Consider the following 19,167-nt stretch of genomic DNA (forward strand, 5'->3'; position numbering starts at 1 on the left):
GTGTGTGTGTGTGTGTGTGTGTGTGTGTGTGTGTGTGTGTGCGCGTGTGAGGGGAAGTCGTAGTTTTGGGGTCGCTGTGTGTGTGTGTGTGTGTGTGTGTGTGAGGGGAAGTTGTGGTTTTGGGGTCGCTGTGTGTGTGTGTGTGTGTGTGTGTGACCAGCTACTGGCATGTTCCTGCAGGCTCCGCGAAGAGGAAGAGGGTGATTAGTCAGGAGCAGCTGAAGGTTCCTCTGGAGATGGGGTGTGTTCCCAACACACACAGACATTCTGAACACACACACACACACACACACACACACACTTGTGACGTTGTTGAGTGTGTGTCCTGCTCCCCGCAGCTGGCAGCGCGAGACAAGGATCAAGGCGGTGGCGGGGCGTCTCCATGGCGATGTGGCGTACTACGCTCCGTGTGGGAAGAGGCTGCGCCAGTACCCTGATGTGGTGAAGGTAACTTCACCTTTGACCCTCATGCCGCTCAACGCTTGCTTAGGTTACCCCACCCTGTAAGAAAGACCCCTGACCTAACATGACTCCACCTCACAGCCCCGCCTCACCTCCCCAAACCCCACCCACCCACCCCACCCACCCCAGAGCTGCAGAAAACCTGAGCTTAACACAGTGTTGGATGATCCTGACTCAACATCATTATTCTCTCTTCTGTAGTATCTATGCAGAAATGGAATAACTGACATCACTCGCGATAATTTTAGCTTCAGTGCAAAAGTAAGGGTTGGTGACTTCTATGAAGCCAGAGATGGACCCCAGGTGACTCTTTTTCATCTCCTATTTTTGTCCCTTGAGCTCTTTCTGTCTCTCTATCTGACTTTAACTCTCTCTTTCATGTGGAGGAGTCCGAACTTCAGGGGTTTGGAATTAAGCGCTGGTAGTCACAGGACCCCCCTCTTTTTATTAAATACTGAGCATCGTGCAATAATCAGATGCCGTTACCTCCACAGGGTGTTCTTGCTCTCAATGGATGAGACAGGTGACCCCTTTTCCACCAACGCCGACTGGGCCGGTTCTGAGATGCAAAAAAATATATATATTTCCTGTGACTTAAGCATATTTGTAATATTAATGTAGTGATCTCTACATGAGACTTAATGCATGTAACTCCAAGATATTATTAAATAGCAGTCGTTGCTCCTTCATGATGTCAGAAAAGCGGCATCAGATCTCTGAAGTCATTTACTCTCTGGGTGCTGACACACCAACAGTGTGAACAAAATATATCATGTAAAATTGTTGACTAATAAAAACGAGAGTAAATATGGTTTACAAGACTAAACTTATTTACCTCTTGTTATTATTATTATGCAGTATCTCCCATCCGGTCGGACAGATGACGTCACTAATTCAGAATGCTTGTGGTGGGTTATAGATATATGGTGGGGGGGGTTATAGATATATGGTGGGGAGGCTAAAGATATATGGTGGGGAGGCTATAGATATATGGTGCGGGGGTTATAGATATATGGTGGTGGTGGGGGGGGGTATCAGATGTCTGGGAGAAAATGACAATGCGATATTTGGAAAAGAAATAGAATGTGTGTTGAAAAGCGCGGGAAGAAATGCAGCCACTGAATGTCGAGTATTCTTGAGGCTATAAGGTGACAATAATATTATAATAAGATAACCTTATTTTAATTATGATATGGGTTTGACTAAAAGAAAATGTAATTTTTTGTCTGTTCTACTCGATACTTGTACTGTACTGACTGGGTTAAATGGAATTGAATTAATTACAAAAAAGACTAAAATACAAATTTTCATTGACTTAAACTAGACTAAAATATTCATGGACAATTCTGACTAAAATAAGACTAAAATAAAACTTAACTTGTGTAAAAATGAGTCGGACTCAACTAAGACTAATAAAGACTAAAATGACAGCTGGATGAAAAGACTAAAACTAAAATTAAGACAGGCCAACAGTACAGACCAACGGTAAAGATGTGCAGATGTCCACTGTCCAAATACGCAGGAAAACAACATGCTTTCATTTCACGTCCATCCATCCATCGATGTGATTTTATCATAAACGTCTATGATCCTCCTCATGAGCTTCACATTTTTGTTCATGATGTACATATTTTTCATGCAATATGGATGAAAGATAAAACTTCAGGCTGTAGTACAGTAGCACATTAAACGTAATGATTATGTGAAGAACATGTTCTGGCCTTCTTCTCAGCCAGCGCTATATTCCGCCCTTGCCGACATTATATGAATTGTTCTTGCTGGTTGTTGTATTTGAGTCCAGGAACCCCGATGCGGTTCTCTGCTTTTCAGCACCGGCGCTGGAGCTGCCTTGGTGGAAAAGGGGCTCGAGTGGTTCAGGCTTCAGACCAGAACCAGGTCGAGTTGTGAAAGCCAGATTAGAAGTACATGCTGCTGGTTGTGTTTGGTGTCAGGCGCTTAGGTGAGCCAGAGGGGAGCGCTCCTAACCCTACCTGTCCTCCCAGGGTCTACAGTGGAGCCTGCTGAAGGAGGAGGAGGTCATCCCGCGACTCCTGGCCATGGAGGGGCGGCGTGGGCGACCTCCCAACTCCGAGCGGCAGCCCAGGGGACCCGGCGACAGCCCCATGTCAGGTTCTGGGTCGGGCTCCCGCCGTAGGAAAGGTCGGCCCCCCAACGTGGGCGAGAGCGACTTCCCCAACTCCTCCGAGGCCAAGCTGCTGCGCAAGCTGGAAGCTCAGGGTAGGAAGTGCACCGCCCTGCTGGTCACCCGGACCTTCTCAGTTCTCTACCCAAATGCGGGTCTGGGTCATCATCCACGTCTCTCGCCCCCAGAAATCGCCCGCCAGGCGGCTCAGATGAAGCTGATGAGGAAGCTGGAGAAGCAGGCGCTGGCCCAGGCAGCCAAAGAAGCCCGAAAGCAGCAAGGTACCAAGCGGTCATCATGGTGGAACCACACACACACACACCACACACACACACACACACACGGTCATCATGGTGGAACCACACACACACACACCACACACACACGGTCATCATGGTGGAACCACACACACACACACACACACACGGTCATCATGGTGGAACCACACATACACACACACACACACGGTCATCATGGTGGAACCACACATACACACACACACACACGGTCATCATGGTGGAACCACACATACACACACACACACGGTCATCATGGTGGAACCACACACACACACACACACACACACGGTCATCATGGTGGAACCACACACACACACACACACGGTCATCATGGTGGAACCACACACACACACACACACACACGGTCATCATGGTGGAACCACACACACACACACACACACACACACGGTCATCATGGTGGAACCACACATACACACACACACGGTCATCATGGTGGAACCACACACACACACACACACACACACGGTCATCATGGTGGAACCACACATACACACACACACACGGTCATCATGGTGGAACCACACACACACACACACACACACACACGGTCATCATGGTGGAACCACACACATACACACACACACACACGGTCATCATGGTGGAACCACACACACACACACACACATAGTCATCATGGTGGAACCACACACACACACACACACACACACACACACACACACACACACACGGTCATCATGGTGGAACCACACACACACGCGGTCATCATGGTGGAACCACACACACACACACACACACGGTCATCATGGTGGAACCACACACACACACACATACGGTCATCATGGTGGAACCACACATACACACACACACACACACACACACACACGGTCATCATGGTGGAACCACATACACACACACACGGTCATCATGGTGGAACCACATACACACACACACGGTCATCATGGTGGAACCACACATACACACACACACACACACACACACACACACACACACAGTCATCATGGTGGAAGTCACACAATGCAGTCAGGCATTTACACACACGCACGTGTAATATACAGTAATAATATACAGTACACGTCGTCACACATTAAATACAGCAGGTGATGCGTCTGTCTGTTCTGGTTTATTAGCCATCATGGCTGCAGAGGAAAGGAGGAAACAGAAGGAGCAAATCAAAATCCTCAAACAGCAGGTCAGTGATCTACACACACACACACAGACAATTCGGACCCTCATCTGTTTCCGAAGCGTGATGATGAGTGCAGCACATGTATTTAAAATGAACGCCGTCTTTCCTCCGTCCCCCTCCCCTCTCCCCGTCCAGGAGAAGATTAAGCGCATTCAGCAAATCCGGATGGAGAAGGAGCTCCGGGCGCAGCAGATTCTGGAGGTAGGGAGGAGTTTTAAAAAGGCCCCGCCTACTTCCGGTGCTCCTGTTTGTGTCTAATTGGTTTTGGTGGACAAATTGCTTCCAAGCAGGGTTCAGATGGACTTCAATTATTTCTTTGGTAGTTTTGAACAGACAATAGCAGTCATTTAGCATAAGTAGGTGCACCCGCCCGATTGAAGTTGACACGGTTGGCGGGCTGCTCTCAACACATTTTTTTACATAATTCCTGGCAAGTGGAGCAAACGCTCCCAGAATCCGGAAGATTTCCCTCGATGGTTTATTTATTGTAAAATTACATCTCTCCTCCACGGGCATGCCGTCATGGAACAGCGTCTCGCTGCACCCGCCCTGCAGGGGTTTTCACAGAGACACCTAACACACACACACACACACACACACACACACACACACACACACCGGTAGGCCTGGCCTGTCCTGTCCTGGGCCTGATGCAAGACTGCTTTACGTTGGCAGGCTAAGCGGAAAAAGAGGGAGGAAGCTGCCAACGCCAAGATCTTGGAGGCGGAAAAGCGGATAAAGGTCAGCGAGTAGAGTGTGTGTGTGTGTGTGTGTGTGTGTGTGTGTGTGTGTGTGCGCGTACACTTGAGTTCCATGTACGTTTTTAACAGTTATATAAGAAATTTTGATTGTGTATACTGTGAGCCATTACTGGAAAGTTCTCCCATCCCGACCTTTGAACTCCCAGGTTCGTGAACCGGTTAATTTTTTTATGTAGCTACCTCTCCACAACCTTCGAGTGACCTTTGACCTTTGGCGATTTATCTCGCTCCGTTTCAGCTGCTTTGAAGCTAAATTCCTTTTTAAAAAAACGTGACTCTTGCAGAAGTGCTGATCCCAGATCAGCTTTTAGCTTAATGAAAGAGGAGCAGAGAGCCTTATCAGCGCTTTCCCTCTCTCTACAGGAGAAGGAGATGAGGAGGCAGCAGGCCATCATTCTTAAACACCAGGTATGTGGTCTCGGTCCTGGCTGCTGAACTGGCCTTTCTGTTGGTTTTTTCCAAGCTTGGTGTATTGGGTTGATCTCTCTCTCTCTCTCTCTCTCTTTTTATTTTAATGATGCTGTGAATTTTTTTCTGTTCCATAATACTTTGCCAACTCTCTCTCTCAGGAGTTGGAGAGGCATAGACTAGATATGGTATGGGTATGTTTATTTTCTGTACGTCTAACACCCGCATCGTGAAAACTGGTTGTGTTATGGTTGTCATAGCAACGCATAAAGTGTAGCACTGGCTGCTGTCATACTACATTCTTCTGCATGGCTTTCAGCGTTGAAGCGAGAGCAGAACGCGAGAACGAAAGAAACATGCATTGCCTCCGTGTGCTGCTCTGTATGTCAGCGGGAGAAAAATGACCCCTCCCCGAACCCTCATCGTCTTTTGGGTCAAGCACATTATTTTTTCTTCGTTTATTTCTCTCCCACAAATTGTCCCCATAAGTATATATTACACACCAACACACACACCCTCCTTCCTCATTGTCTGACAGTGCACACATTTCACCTGTGTGTGATGCAGACACGTGTGTGTGTGTGTGTGTGTGTGTGTTGTGAAATGACTGAGTGTGATTGTATTGGTGTCATCAAGATGTGTGTGTGTGTGTGTGTGTGTGTGTGTGTGTGTGTGTGTGTGTGAGACAGCCTGTCTCCAGGCCTACCGAAGCACTCTGCTCCTTACACACATGCCACACACACACACCATGCACACAAACTGCACTACGCTGCCAGCGTCCATTTAGTGATGAGGCTGCATGTGCAGCAGCGGCGCTTTAAGTTGAGCCCCGAGTTGATCCAGAAAATGTCCACCCTGCCCGCCAAAATTCACCCATCCTGACCCCAGTCCAGAGGTCAGAGGTCAGAGCTGAGTAGAGGCTCTGTTGTTGCCCCCTTGTTGCCATTTTTGTCCCTCCTGGCACACTGTAGACTGGCTAACTCCAGACGCACTGAAAGCTTCTTCTTTTTGTTCTCATGTATTTATTTGTTCCCCCTTTTACCATGAAATCGGTTGCTTTTCCCCCATTTGCTCTTCGGTTTTTCATTCTAAACCTGAGCTTCAATGTCCAGCTGATAAAACCACCCTCATGACCTCATGACCCGTCTGTCCGTCTGTCTGCCTGTCTGCTGAACGTGCTGTAATAGGTTGCCGAGTGTCAGGTCTGCATTTAGAACAATGTCTACCTCTCTCTCCCCCTCTCTCTCTCTCTCTCTCTCTCTCTCTCGCTCTGCCCTGCTTGATCTCCCTCTGCATTGACAGGAGAGAGAGCGAAGGCGGCAGCACGTGATGCTGATGAAGGCGGTGGAGGCACGCAAAAAAGCTGAGGTCTGACATCTACCTTCACCGCAGAAATCAAGCTCAAACTAGTCCTAGTCCTAGACGGATCTTCATTCCACTTCTTTCTTAGTTCTAAAAAGGAATGTAAATATTAATTTTGTAATGATGTGTATGAATCTGGCGTTTAAAACGTTTGCCCGGCCCTGGTTTAGGACCAGGCTCAGTCCACAAACGAGAAAGTCACCAAACTGAGTTGTGAAAATATGGAAAAGTGGAATGTTGAAGATGCAGTGGACAATGATTCAACATGATCAGCTGTAATGATCCTGTGGTGCAGGACAGCAGGAGGACGTGATGTGACCTGTTCTGTCCCCTCCACAGGAGCGCGAGCGCCTGCGGCAGGAGAAGCGGGACGAGAAGCGGCTGAATAAGGAGCGGAAGCTGGAGCTGCGCCGGCTGGAGCTGGAAATGGCCAAGGAGCTGAAGAAGCCCAACGAGGACCTGTGCCTGGCAGACCACAAGGTAGGACAAGGTGGCCGCTGGGATTCACACACACACACACACACACTCAAAACGCAAACAGCGTCGCACAGCGGCCAGAGGAGGTACTGCGCCGAGGACGTTCTGTTTGGTGGGGTCTCGGTAACGCTCGGTAGATGTGAGTGTGGGGCGGGCAGTCCATATTTTGGTGCTGAACGTGTTCTCCGTTTTCGCGTTTCTTCCAGCCTCTGCCGGAGTTGTCGCGCATCCCGGGCCTGGTGCTGCCGGGTGGCGTCTTCTCCGACTGCCTGATGGTGGCGCAGTTCCTGCGCGCCTTCGGCCGGGTGCTGGGCATGGAGCAGTGTGAGGTGCCCACCCTGGGGGTGCTGCAGGAGGGGCTGCTGAACCTGGGGAACAGCATGGGCCGGGTGCAGGACCTGCTGGTGCGGCTGCTCTCCGCCGCGGTGTGTGACCCAGGGCTGCCACCCGGACACAAGGTAACACACCCACACGGCAAGTACAGATATTTGGTCTTCCCAGAAGTTGACTTGCAGGACTCATTGGAGATGATATGTTTGCATTGAGAACCTTTAAAAAAGTGCCTTTATTGGTCCAGAGTCAAGTTTAGGAGAGTTGATCCAGCTACATGGCTTCATATGGCTTGAAGATGCTGCACACATGATCTTATTTGTGGGATTTGATCTGTTTACCTGTGTTCCTCTCCCCGTCCCCAGTCTAAGACCATCCTGGGAGACCACCTGACCAACGTGGGCCTGAACCGGGACAACGTGTCTGAGGTTCTGCAGATGTACCTGGAGGCCCACAGTCCGCAGGCAGGACCTGTCCTGAGCCAACTTGGCGAGAGCCTGAGGACCAAGGCCTTCCAGGCACACACCCCCGTGCAGAAGGCCTCTGTGCTGGCCTTCCTGGTCAATGAGCTTTCCTGCAGCAAGGGCGTGGTCAGGTAACACCCTGATTAAAAACATTATTAATTAATAATAACTTTACTCTGTATGTGTGGGTGAATAATGAAGCAACTGAAGCAGGTTGAGAGTGAAATAAAAGTCCCTTAAATGACTGTCTTCTGCATTTTTAATGGGCCAGACTGTGTAGAGTGTTGGACTGAGTATAAACACACACACACACGCACACACACACAGGTGAGCTACTGAGGTGTGTGTAACTGATCTGTTCCTGTGTGCATACAGTGAGATTGATAAGAACCTGGACAACATGACCATCTTACGCAGAGACGAGCAGAACGTAGAGGGAAAAGTGAAGAAGTGAGTATCTCACACACACACACACACACACACACACACACGTACACGCACACACAAATACACACACTGTTGGTCTGTATAGCTGTTTTTGGTGGCCTGTCTTAATTTTAGTTTTAGTTTAGTCTTTGCGTCCAGCCGTCATTTTAGTCTTTATTAGCCTTAGTCACGTCCAGACTCATTTTAGTCTAGTTTAGTTTCAATCGACTAACAGTCTGAGCTTTTTAGTCCATTTTAGTGGACTATTTTAGTCTAATTTTAGTCAATGAAGATTGTATTTGTCTCTTTCTTTTTAGTAAGGCAATTTTATTTAACCCAGTCAATACCAAGTAGAACGTTTTATTTTAGTCAAACCCATTTCATAATTAAAACAAGGTTATCTTATTATTATATTATTGTCACCTTATAGACTCAAGAATTCTCGACATCCATTCCAGACATAGAAGACGCTCAGATTTATTTCATGTATTTCGACACACATTTTGTTTCTTTTCCACTTCATTGTAAAGATCGCTTGGTCATTTTCTCCCAGCCAGATAAGCATTCTGAAATCCAATTAATGGCGAGAAGTGACGTCATCTGTGCGACCGGATGGGAGATACAGAAAAGCATAAATACTTCATAATAATAATAATAACACGATTTAACCAGAGGAAATTTTAGTATAGTTTTTATTTAGTAAATCACATTCAGTCTTGTTTTTATTAACAATATTACATGACCAGCATTATTATTACCTTATTATCATCACATGACCAGCATCTCGTTTTAATCACGTCATAAAGGTCCGTTGATATGTCATCATTGTTTTCTGTAGTTGTGTGGACGTAATTATGAAAAATATTTGTGTGTGCGCAGGCTGCGGAATATCCATGCTAAGCGTACAGGGAAGCGCGAGATGAGCACCGGTGGGGAGGAGCTTCACGCCGTGGGGGCGCCGACCCCTGGACAAAAACGCAAGAGGAAGAATGGAGACAGCGATGACGAGGATGATGAAGATGAAGACAGCGATGAGCAGGGCGAGGACGAAGATGAGGAGGAGGAGGAAGAGGGGAAGAAAGGGAAGAAGTCCGAGACTTGTGAGGAGGTGCAGGCCTGAGAACGACAGAAGATAGAGCAGCTGTTCGCTTATTCTGATCTGCCAGTTTAAAGGAGCCTGGTTGTGTGTGTGTGTGTGTGTGTGTGTGTGTGTGTGTGTGCGTGTGTGTGTGTGTGTGTGTGTGTGTACGCAGGATGAGGCGGACCAGACAGCCAGTGTAGAGGAGCTGGAGAAACAGATCGAGAAGCTGGCAAAGGTAAATAGACACAGATGGGACACAGATTGTGTGTGTGTTTGCGAGATGTGAAAGAAGCAGAAATGGATTCATAATTACACACACGTACACACACACGTACACACACATACACACACACACTCCCTCTGTCTGTCTCCCCGCAGCAGCAGAACCTGATCAGGCGGAAGCTGTTCGAAGCGTCCCACTCCCTGCGCTCCACCGCGTACGGACAGGACCGCTACCGGCGCCGGTACTGGGTCCTCCCGCAGTGCGGGGGCGTCTTCGCCGAGGCCATCGAGAGCGGAGAGGGTGAGTGACGGAGGGGAGGACGATATGTGACACGCCAGGGAACGGTGCTAACGTGATGTCTCTGTCTGTCAGGTCCTGAGGAGCTGGAGAAGGAGCGCGCGAGACTGAAGAACTTCGAGGCCGTTCAGATCAAAGAGGAGGCGCAGGAGGAGGTGGAGGACCAAGAAGTTGTGGTGAAACAGGAGGAGGTGAAGGAGGAGAAGTCCCTGGTGGCCATCATCCCCAAACTGAGCCCTAACAGAGGTGCAGACACCTCCTCCACGGAGAAAGACCTGCCTCCACCCAACCTGTTCCTGCTGCAGCCGGGTGACGTCGCCAAACTGGCCCCACTCGTGGAGGATGGTTCCAAAGCCTCCTCCAACTCTGAGGGACCCCACCACCTCATGCCCAACGGTTGCCAGGCAACCACATCCACCATATCACCCCTGCCAGCGATGGCCGTCCCCCCGGTACAGCCAACCCACACCGGTCCGCCACAACTTCTGGCTCCACAGCAATCCCAGCAGGCCTTGCTGCTGCCCAACGATCAGCTGTTACGCGTCCTGACGGAGCGCAGCGGCCACTGGTTCAGCCTGCTGCCCCGCTCGCCCTGTGATGACTCCTCCCTCACCTCTCCACCTGCCCCCTCCAGCTCCGCCCCCTCCAACTCTGCCACAGCCGGAGCCCTCGCCTCGTCCCACTCCATATCTCCACCCACTTCCACCTCCCCACCACAGACCTCCAGCAGCCCACACCACCTGCTGACCTCCACCCTGGGCAGCAGCTACACACTGTCACCCATACCAGTGAGTCTCTTTACACAGAGACGAGCGCAGAGACACACACACCAACATACACAGAGATACACACACAAACATACAGAGACGCGAGCGCAGAGACACACACACCAACATATGCACAGAGACGAGCGCAGAGACACACACACCAACATATGCACAGAGACGAGCGCAGAGACACACACACCAACATACGCACAGAGACGAGCGCAGAGACACACACACCAACATACGCACAGAGACGAGCGCAGAGACACACACACCAACATACGCACAGAGATGAGCGCAGAGACACACACACCAACATACAGAGACGCGAGCGCAGAGACACACACACCAACATACAGAGACGCGAGCGCAGAGACACACACACCAACATACAGAGACGCGAGCGCAGAGACACACACACCAACATACTCACAGAGACGCGAGCGCAGAGACACACACACCAACATACGCACAGAGACGAGCGCAGAGACACACACACCAACATACAGAGACGCGAGCGCAGAGACACACACACCAACATACTCACAGAGACGCGAGCGCAGAGACACACACACCAACATACGCACAGAGACGAGCGCAGAGACACACACACCAACATACAGAGACGCGAGCGCAGAGACACACACACCAACATACGCACAGAGACGAGCGCAGAGACACACACACCAACATACACAGAGACACACACACAAACATACTCACAAAGACATGAGCATAGAGACGAGCACAGAGATTGATGGTAAATGTATCTGGTTAAGGCTGCGTAGCATCATAAACGAAAACCACTTTACCTCCATACTGGCTGGAAAAGATCAGCTTTCAAGGACAACATTTACATTTACAGCATTTACCAGACACCCTTATCCAGAGAGACTTACAGTCAGTAGTTACAGGGACAGTCCCCCCCTGGAGACACTCAGGGTTAAGTGTCTTGCTCAGGGACACAATGGTAGTACAATGGTACACAATGGATTTGAACCTGGGTCTTCTGTGCTACTAGCACCCTGGTAGGACAAGGAGCTTATGTGCCACAGAACAAAACATTTCCCTGATTTATGTAGTCATAAGATAAAAATGAAACAGAATAAAAAATTATGAAGCAGTTATAGTGCATTAAAAACTGAAATTATTCCAAAAAATATCGTCATTATATTGTAACGTCTCTGTGCCCCAGGTGAAGCCGGGGATGCCCGTCCTGACCCTGCCCCTGGTCGGGTGGCCCGGGGGGCTTGTGAGCCCAAGTCTGCCCCTCTGCAGCAGCCCGCTGCCCCTCCACCCTGCAGCCGAGGGTTGCGCCAGTCCACAGCTGGCACCCAGCGTCTCCACCAGTAAGAGCGAGTCCCCCCTGCCCCCCGGGGAGAAGCCACCCTGCGCCCCCTCGCCTGTCATGGAGCTGCCCAAGTCACAGGACCACCCCACCCCACGACCCATTCCTGATGGTGAGAGCCACCGGGCGGAGGCAGACTCCTCAATTATTAACCTGGACCAGTCATCACTGTGTGTGTGTGTGTGTGTGTGCTGCAGACATGCTGCTGGGCTGGTGGAAGGTGACAGACATGGAGGAGCTCAGATGTTTGGTGAAGTCTCTACACAGCAGGGGAATACGGGAGAAGTCCCTGCAGAAACAGATCCAGAAATACATGGAGCTAATTGCACAGACCTGCAACAAGAACAGAGAAGGTGAGTGGCATCCCGCATCTGTCCTGGCGGGGACCGTCCTGTCTCATCCCACCACATTCCTGTAGAGTCTCCTTGTTTGGCGTCTAGTTCTCCAGCCGCGTCTTTTCATTAGAAATGTGCAGCACAACCATGAACGTGTTATCTGCCATTGCTGTTTGTAGGATGTGTTTGGGGTTAAAGGTCAGGTTGGATCCGTCAGCCATCCACACGTATACGTGGAAAACAGACATTGAGACTAGAATCTGTTTTAGAAAATAACCGTTCTGGGTCCCCTGAAACGTGTCCTCCATGTGGACGCAAGGCCAGACAGGATAGAAATTTTTCTGTTTTAAAGAAAAATGTGGATGGGGACTGATACTCCTCACTAAACACCACACACACACACACACACACACACACACACACCGGGTTGCTGTCTACTGTGGGCCTGAAGGCCAAATGGCTGGAGCAGCAAGTCTAGAGGACATGTTGTTTATCGGAATTTGAAAAATGTTAGTTTAAGACCATAAAGGGATATGACTGAAACTGGGACCAAACAATGAGCAAAAAGTAGAAACAACTTCACATAATTTAAATGTAAAATGACACTAAATGCTTCAGTGGTTACACGTGTACCTGGCAGTAACAGGATGACCTCTGTGTGACCTCAGTGGCGGCGATGGAGCCGTCGGAGCTGGACGAGGGGCAGGTGTCGGAGGAGACGCTGGTGACCTGGTGTGTGGAGGAACAGGCCATGGAGACGGACATTGCCCTGCTTCAGCAGGTGGAGGAGCTGGAGAGAAAGGTCACCTCCGCCAGCCTGCAGGTCAAGGTATGCATGACCTCTGAACCATTCATCTGGGGTCTACGTTCTTCCTGCTGATTTCTTTATGGCCAGACAGCTGAATATTACTAAAGGACGTTAATTAGTAAATTAAAGGTCACGCTTCCAAATCCTTTTTTTATTTCACAGAAATGGTTATTGTCAGTAACAGTAATTGTTATATATATACAGATGGCCAAAAAAATAGGCAGGCAACAATTGTTGAGAGGTCTGTAATTTTCATCATAAGTACACTTCCACTGTGAGACACAGAATGTAATAAAAATCCAGGAAATCACATTATAGGACGTAGCAAAAGTTCACCCCAGTACAAAAGTAATGTAACCTTGGTTGTCAATGGCAGAGGTCAAATGTTTCCTGTAGGTCTTCACCAGGTTTGGTATTTTGACCCATTTTTCCATGCAGATCTTCTCAAGAGCTGTGATGTTTTGGGGCTGTGGCTGCGCATAGATTCTTGATTGGATTCAGGTCTGGAGGTCAGCATTGTCATGCTGGAACATCCAGCCACGTTTCATCAGTCGTCCTGGTCCAAAAGCTTAATGCTTCCACCCCATGCTTCACAGTGGGTATGGTGTTCTTGGGATACATCTCGGCATTCTTCCCCATATTTAGTTCTATTTTGATCTCATCTGACCCAATGACATTCTCCCAGTCCTCCTCTGGATCATCCAGTTGGTCTCGGGCGATCTTTAGACAGGCCTGGACATGTGGTGGCATAAGCAGGGGGACGTTTCGAGCGCTGCAGGATTTTAATCCACGATGGCGTAGTGTGTTACTAGAAGTAACCTTTGTTACTCTGGTCCCAGCTTGCATCAGGTTATTGACCATTTACTTCCTCCGTGTAGTTCTGGGCTGAGATCATTTGTACCCGGCGAGGTGAGATCTTGCATGGAGCCCAAGGTCGAGGGAGATTGTCAGTGGTTCCATTTTCTAATAATTACTCCACCAGTTGATCTCTTCTCTCCACGCTGCTTGTCTGTTGTAGATTGGCTGGTCCCAGTGTTGTGTAGGTGTACAATCTTGTTCTGGCGTCCTTAGACAGTTCTCTGGTCCTGTTCATGGTGGAGGTTGGAGTCTGACTGTTTGAAGGTGTGGACAGACGTCTTTTATACAGATAACCAGTTCAAAAAGGTAACAAGTGGAGGATAGAAGAGCTTCTTAAAGAGGTCTCTGAGGGACAGAATTCTTGCTTGTTTGTAGGTACTAAATACTTCTTTTCTGCACCATTATACGAATAAATTCTTATAAATCATACATTTTTATTTGGGACAACTTGCATATCGGTGCTGCCAAATACATTTTGACAAAAGAAGTTCCATAACTTTTCAAGTACTCTAAGGCAGGTTTTCATGACCATGTGTCATGTGCAAATTTACCAAAATGTTGTTAAATTTATGACGACCATGAAAAGCTGAACTGACCGTGTTTCTCAGCAAAATGTGTCATTTATACGGTGGCTGTGGAGGATCTGCAACACCTTTCACCACGTAAAGCCTGCCAGAGATGCCGTAGAGCTGCGCTAGTTGAAAACGTTGAAAACGGGGAAATATAACCTTCGTTATACGTTCACGTGTCGATCAGGTTTCAATGTTCATTTCATATTACAAACCTTTTCAAGGCCGCAAAATTTTGATGGTGACGATCTTGGTCTCCATAACCGGCAGAGAGTAGGGCGTCCAGACTTCTGACTGGTGGTGTAGGTGACGTAGAACCTCGGTTAAACCTCCGCCACTTGCCCTGGGCAGGGATGGATGTTCCCCGAACCGCAGTCGGAGAAGGAAGACTTGGTCTACTTCGAGCACAAGACGCCGGCGCCGACCAGGAAGGGCTCGGAGGAGGAGCGGGGCCTGGTGCGTCGCCCCGGCAACCCTCTGGACATAGCGGTGACGCGCCTGGCGGAGCTGGAGCGGAACATCGAGCGAAGGTACCTGCGGAGCCCGCTGGGCAGCACCATCCAGATCAGGCTGGATAATGTGGGTACGGTCACTGTCCCCGCCCCCGCGCCCTCCGCTAGTGCTGGCGGGGAAGGGTAGGTCCTCCACGATACTCCGCCCCTCACTTCCACTTCACTGCTCCGTCTCTTCTGGTGCTTTTTTTTGCACGTGGATTGTTTTTCTTGTTTTTCGCTGTTTCTCCACCCTGCTGAGCTGCATGGTGACTCAGTTCCTCCTCCTTGTGGTGCATCTTGGGACTGCAGTGCAGCATGTTGTCCTGTTTCTGTCTGCGCTTGTGTGTTTCTTCTGTATAAGGAATCGGTTTGTGTGTCAGTGTGTGTTTGTAAGTGTGCTTTGTGTGTGTTATGTCAGGGGTGAGGAGGAACTTGCTCCAGGCATGAAGGTGTGGAGGAAAGCTCTGAGTGAGGTGAGGAGCTCCTCTCAGCTGGCCATGTGTCTTCAGCAGCTTCAGAAGTCCATCGCCTGGGAGAGGTCCATCATGAAAGTGGTGAGTGTGTGTGCGTGAGTGTGTGTGTGTGTGTGTGTGTCCCGGCTCTGTTGTGTTAACGCTGCTCGGTTGTGCTGTAGTACTGCCAGATCTGCAGGAAAGGGGACAACGAGGACCTGCTGCTGCTGTGTGATGGATGTGACAAGGGCTGCCACACCTACTGTCACAAACCCAAGATCTGCACCATCCCAGAGGGAGACTGGTACTGCCCCGCCTGCATCTCCAAGGTAACCACCCCTCCCTGCTGCACCACGCCCACCGCCCCGCTTTCTTCTCTGGACTAAAAACGCGTCCCTGTCCAGGCGAGCGGCCAGGCCCTGAAGAACAAGAAGCTGCAGAGCAAAACCCCGCCCACCGCCAAGAAGGCCGCCGAGACGGCCAAGCGGAGCAAGAAGCAGCCGGAGGCGTCGGAGGACGATGCAGCCAGCAGCACCAGCGGCACCCCAAAGAAAGCTGCGGCCAAAGAGCCCAAGAAGGCCACGCCCACAGCCACGCCCAAACAGGACAGCCCTGTGTGTGTGAAGAGAGCCAAGACGGCGCGGGACAACAACCGAGACCTGGGCCTGTGCAGGTGCGGCGCCACGTATCACGTTTCCCGCCATTTTATCTCATCAACACCATTTTCACGCTAGTGCTGGTTAAAACGCCGATGATGGAGATGCTGCTTCTCCTTTCAGGATCCTCCTGGCCGAGCTGGAGAGACACCAGGACGCCTGGCCCTTCCTCACCCCCGTCAACCTCAAATCCGTCCCGGGGTACCGCAAGGTGATCAAGAAACCCATGGATTTCTCCACCATACGGGAGAAACTCGTCAGCGGCCAGTGAGTCACACGCACATCTTCACCGCCTCACGGCTCCATCACGATCACCATCAATTTCTCCACATTCCTTCACATCACGGTGGGCTGAATCCCGATCCGTCCCCACACGCCGCTCCCCGGTCACATGGACGTCCGGACGAATGTTAAATAGTCCCGAGCGAATGGCAGTCAAATGCCAGTCAAAAAGGACGTTCTAGAAGTTGACCAGGCAACGTCATTATGAAATAATCCATCGTGTTCTGCATGCCTCACACATACACAAACGTTAGTGAAGAACCAGCCATGTCCTGCTTTATATCTTCTGCTTCTCCCTCTTCAGGTATCAGAATCTGGAGACCTTCATCATCGACGTCAACCTGGTCTTTGACAACTGTGAGAAGTTCAACGAGGACAATTCAGACATTGGACGCGCGGGACACAACATGAGGAAGTTCTTCGAGAAGAGATGGACTGAACTTCTGAAGCAGACTAACTGAGCTGCAGGACGAGCGTGGAAATGTCTACTGGTCCAGGAACCCGGGGGTCTTCGTGCAATAGCATTTCCTTCGAGGAGCAAACGAAACCGCACTGAATTTCCAACCTTCAGAGCTGTAACACTTTCCACTACCTGTAAATATCATTTTTTAACTTTATGGTTAATATTATAGTGAATGTATTTAATTTTTTATTGATTATTTATGAGTAAATAAAGGTCCACTCTTCGTTTTCTATGAAAAGGAAGAAACAGCAGAACTGCTTTAAATCTTACGGAATGTTTATTCGTTTGTGTTTTTCACTTTTTTTTCTCTCCAAATATGAAACCAAGCCAAGAAAATCTGAAACTGTTTACACTGACGTATTGGAGTTCATGACGGAGTCGGGCAGTGAAGACCCACGTGTAAATACTGTCTATTAATGTCAATACCGAGTCTCCAGATGATGTGTACATATTGTTTTGGACATGCAGATATGGTTTAATGCCTTAGGACGACTGTAGCATTATTATTTTAGTCTTAAAGTGATGGAACATATATTGTTTGTACAGTATGGTATATACATATCCTTTGCAAACACTGTGGTCTCCTTATCTTGGTAGTGCCTGCCCTGACACGCAGGGTGTAGGGAAATGTATTTTTCTGTTTCATTTTTGTATTACTCTGATTATTCTTGTTATTTTGGAATCTATGGAACACACCTGGGCCTTCACCTGCCTTGCCACATGAGGACGGTCCCCAGGCCGCTGTAACCACTGTGTTTGAGTCTCCGTGCGTCGTGGCCTCCTACAGGCAGCTAGAACAGCTCGGGCAGAGCAGGTTTTTTCTGCCCGAGTCGGAGTACTTGAAGTCGTTTTATTTAAAGATGTTGTGGGATTTTAAAACACTTGTAGCGTTCTTTTTGTAGGAGCATTATTTTTCACTAGTGTGTGTGTGTGTGTGTGTGTGTGTGTGAGTGGGTGTGTGTGGCACGGACCTATTAAAGGATGTTTTTAAAGCCGTCTGGCACAACTGAGTCGTGAACATCAGTACGTTCGGATACGTGTTACGTACAGAAACACGCGGATGCATTTACAGAGTGACAAACTTTCTTATCGTAGATAATTTCACTCCGAGTTCTGACCTTCACCACCTTTAGCTTTAAGGGAGGTGATGCAGAAAGACGGGACAATCCTGAGGGACGTTCTTCAGTCCTAAAAACATACTCGATGCAATAAGAGGAAAGAAGAACAGAACATCAGTAATGGTCCATCATGGTGCTTGGTGAGAGGGATAGTCTCCTCTCAGACACCTTCTCCAGCCTGGCACCCAGGACAGAAGAAGACATCTTCACTCCACACTCAGTGTTGCTATTCTTGGTCCAGTCCATGTCCTCCAGTAACGAGCCTATTCAAGGCGGGATTGAGGTGAAACCAACCTGGAGGAGAAATCTGTGGTCACAAGACAACTTCCCTCAGATTGACAAAGTTCTGTGGATGCAGAATGAAACGTCTCTAACTTAAATAAAGAAAGTCCAGTTGCCGCGACTCACTGTCCACTTTAGTGTCCATGTCCTCCAGTACCTCCACACTGTCCACTTTAGTGTCCATGTCCTCCAGTACCTCCACACTGTCCACTTTAGTGTCCATGTCCTCCACTACCGTTGGGCTGGTAGTAGCCTAGTGTGTAACACACTCGCCTGTGAACCAGAAGTCCTAGGTTCAAACCCCACTTACTACCATCGTGTCCCTGAGCAAGATACTTAACTCTGAGTGTCTCCAGGGGGGGACTGTCCCTGTAAATACTGACTGTAAATCGCTCTGGATAAGGGCATCTGGTAAATGCTGTAAATGTCCATGTCCTCCAGTACCCTCCACACTGCCCACTTTAGTGTCCATGTCCTCCACTACCGTTGGGCTGGTAGTAGCCTAGTGGGTAACACACTCGCCTATGAACCAGAAGACCCAGGTTCAAACCCCACTTACTACCATTGTGTCCCTGAGCAGGACACTTAACCCTGAGTGTCTCCGGGGGGGCTGTCCCTGTAAATACTGACTGTAAATCGCTCTGGATAAGGGCGTCTGGTAAATGCTGTAAATGTAAATGTCCACTTTACTGTCCATGTCCTCCAGTACCTCCACACCGTCCACCGTACAGGCGTGGAGGACATGGACAGTTTCCATCCCTGCTCTCCGGCGGAATGAGGCTCTCTCTCTCTCTTTTACACAAAATGTCAAGA

General features: G+C 49.3%; 1 protein-coding gene across 2 annotated transcripts; it reads left to right on the plus strand.

The window, feature by feature from the left end:
• Nucleotides 1-107: 107 nt before the first annotated feature.
• baz2ba (bromodomain adjacent to zinc finger domain, 2Ba) lies at nt 108-17,949 on the plus strand. Of its 2 annotated transcripts, XM_028979772.1 has the most exons (28): nt 108-241; nt 339-447; nt 664-765; nt 2,466-2,700; nt 2,794-2,886; nt 4,035-4,096; nt 4,229-4,294; nt 4,769-4,834; nt 5,218-5,262; nt 5,424-5,450; nt 6,565-6,630; nt 6,964-7,104; nt 7,308-7,559; nt 7,797-8,026; nt 8,271-8,345; nt 9,201-9,429; nt 9,575-9,637; nt 9,781-9,925; nt 9,998-10,710; nt 11,885-12,149; nt 12,235-12,390; nt 13,041-13,201; nt 14,959-15,137; nt 15,520-15,655; nt 15,736-15,882; nt 15,958-16,226; nt 16,333-16,476; nt 16,796-17,949. In XM_028979772.1, the coding sequence occupies exons 1-28, from the start codon at nt 237-239 to the stop codon at nt 16,950-16,952; spliced, it is 4,338 nt and encodes a 1,445-aa protein (XP_028835605.1). In that variant the 5' UTR covers nt 108-236; the 3' UTR covers nt 16,953-17,949. The 2 variants fall into 2 exon arrangements, with proteins under 2 accessions (XP_028835605.1, XP_028835607.1); XM_028979774.1 differs by lacking the exon at nt 16,796-17,949 and having other exon boundaries at nt 14,959-15,242; nt 16,333-16,789.
• The last annotated feature ends 1,218 nt before the right edge of the window (nt 17,950-19,167 follow it).

Source organism: Denticeps clupeoides, chromosome 5, assembly GCF_900700375.1.
Source record: "Denticeps clupeoides chromosome 5, fDenClu1.1, whole genome shotgun sequence".
NCBI classification, from domain to species: domain Eukaryota; kingdom Metazoa; phylum Chordata; class Actinopteri; order Clupeiformes; family Denticipitidae; genus Denticeps; species Denticeps clupeoides.

Excerpts from the sequence above, each read along its gene's own strand:
- baz2ba (XM_028979772.1), top strand. Across the intron at positions 16,227-16,332 it reads CGAGACCTGGGCCTGTGCAG|GATCCTCCTGGCCGAGCTGG; the intron begins GTGCGGCGCCAC and ends TTCTCCTTTCAG. Across the intron at positions 16,477-16,795 it reads GAGAAACTCGTCAGCGGCCA|GTATCAGAATCTGGAGACCT; the intron begins GTGAGTCACACG and ends CTCCCTCTTCAG.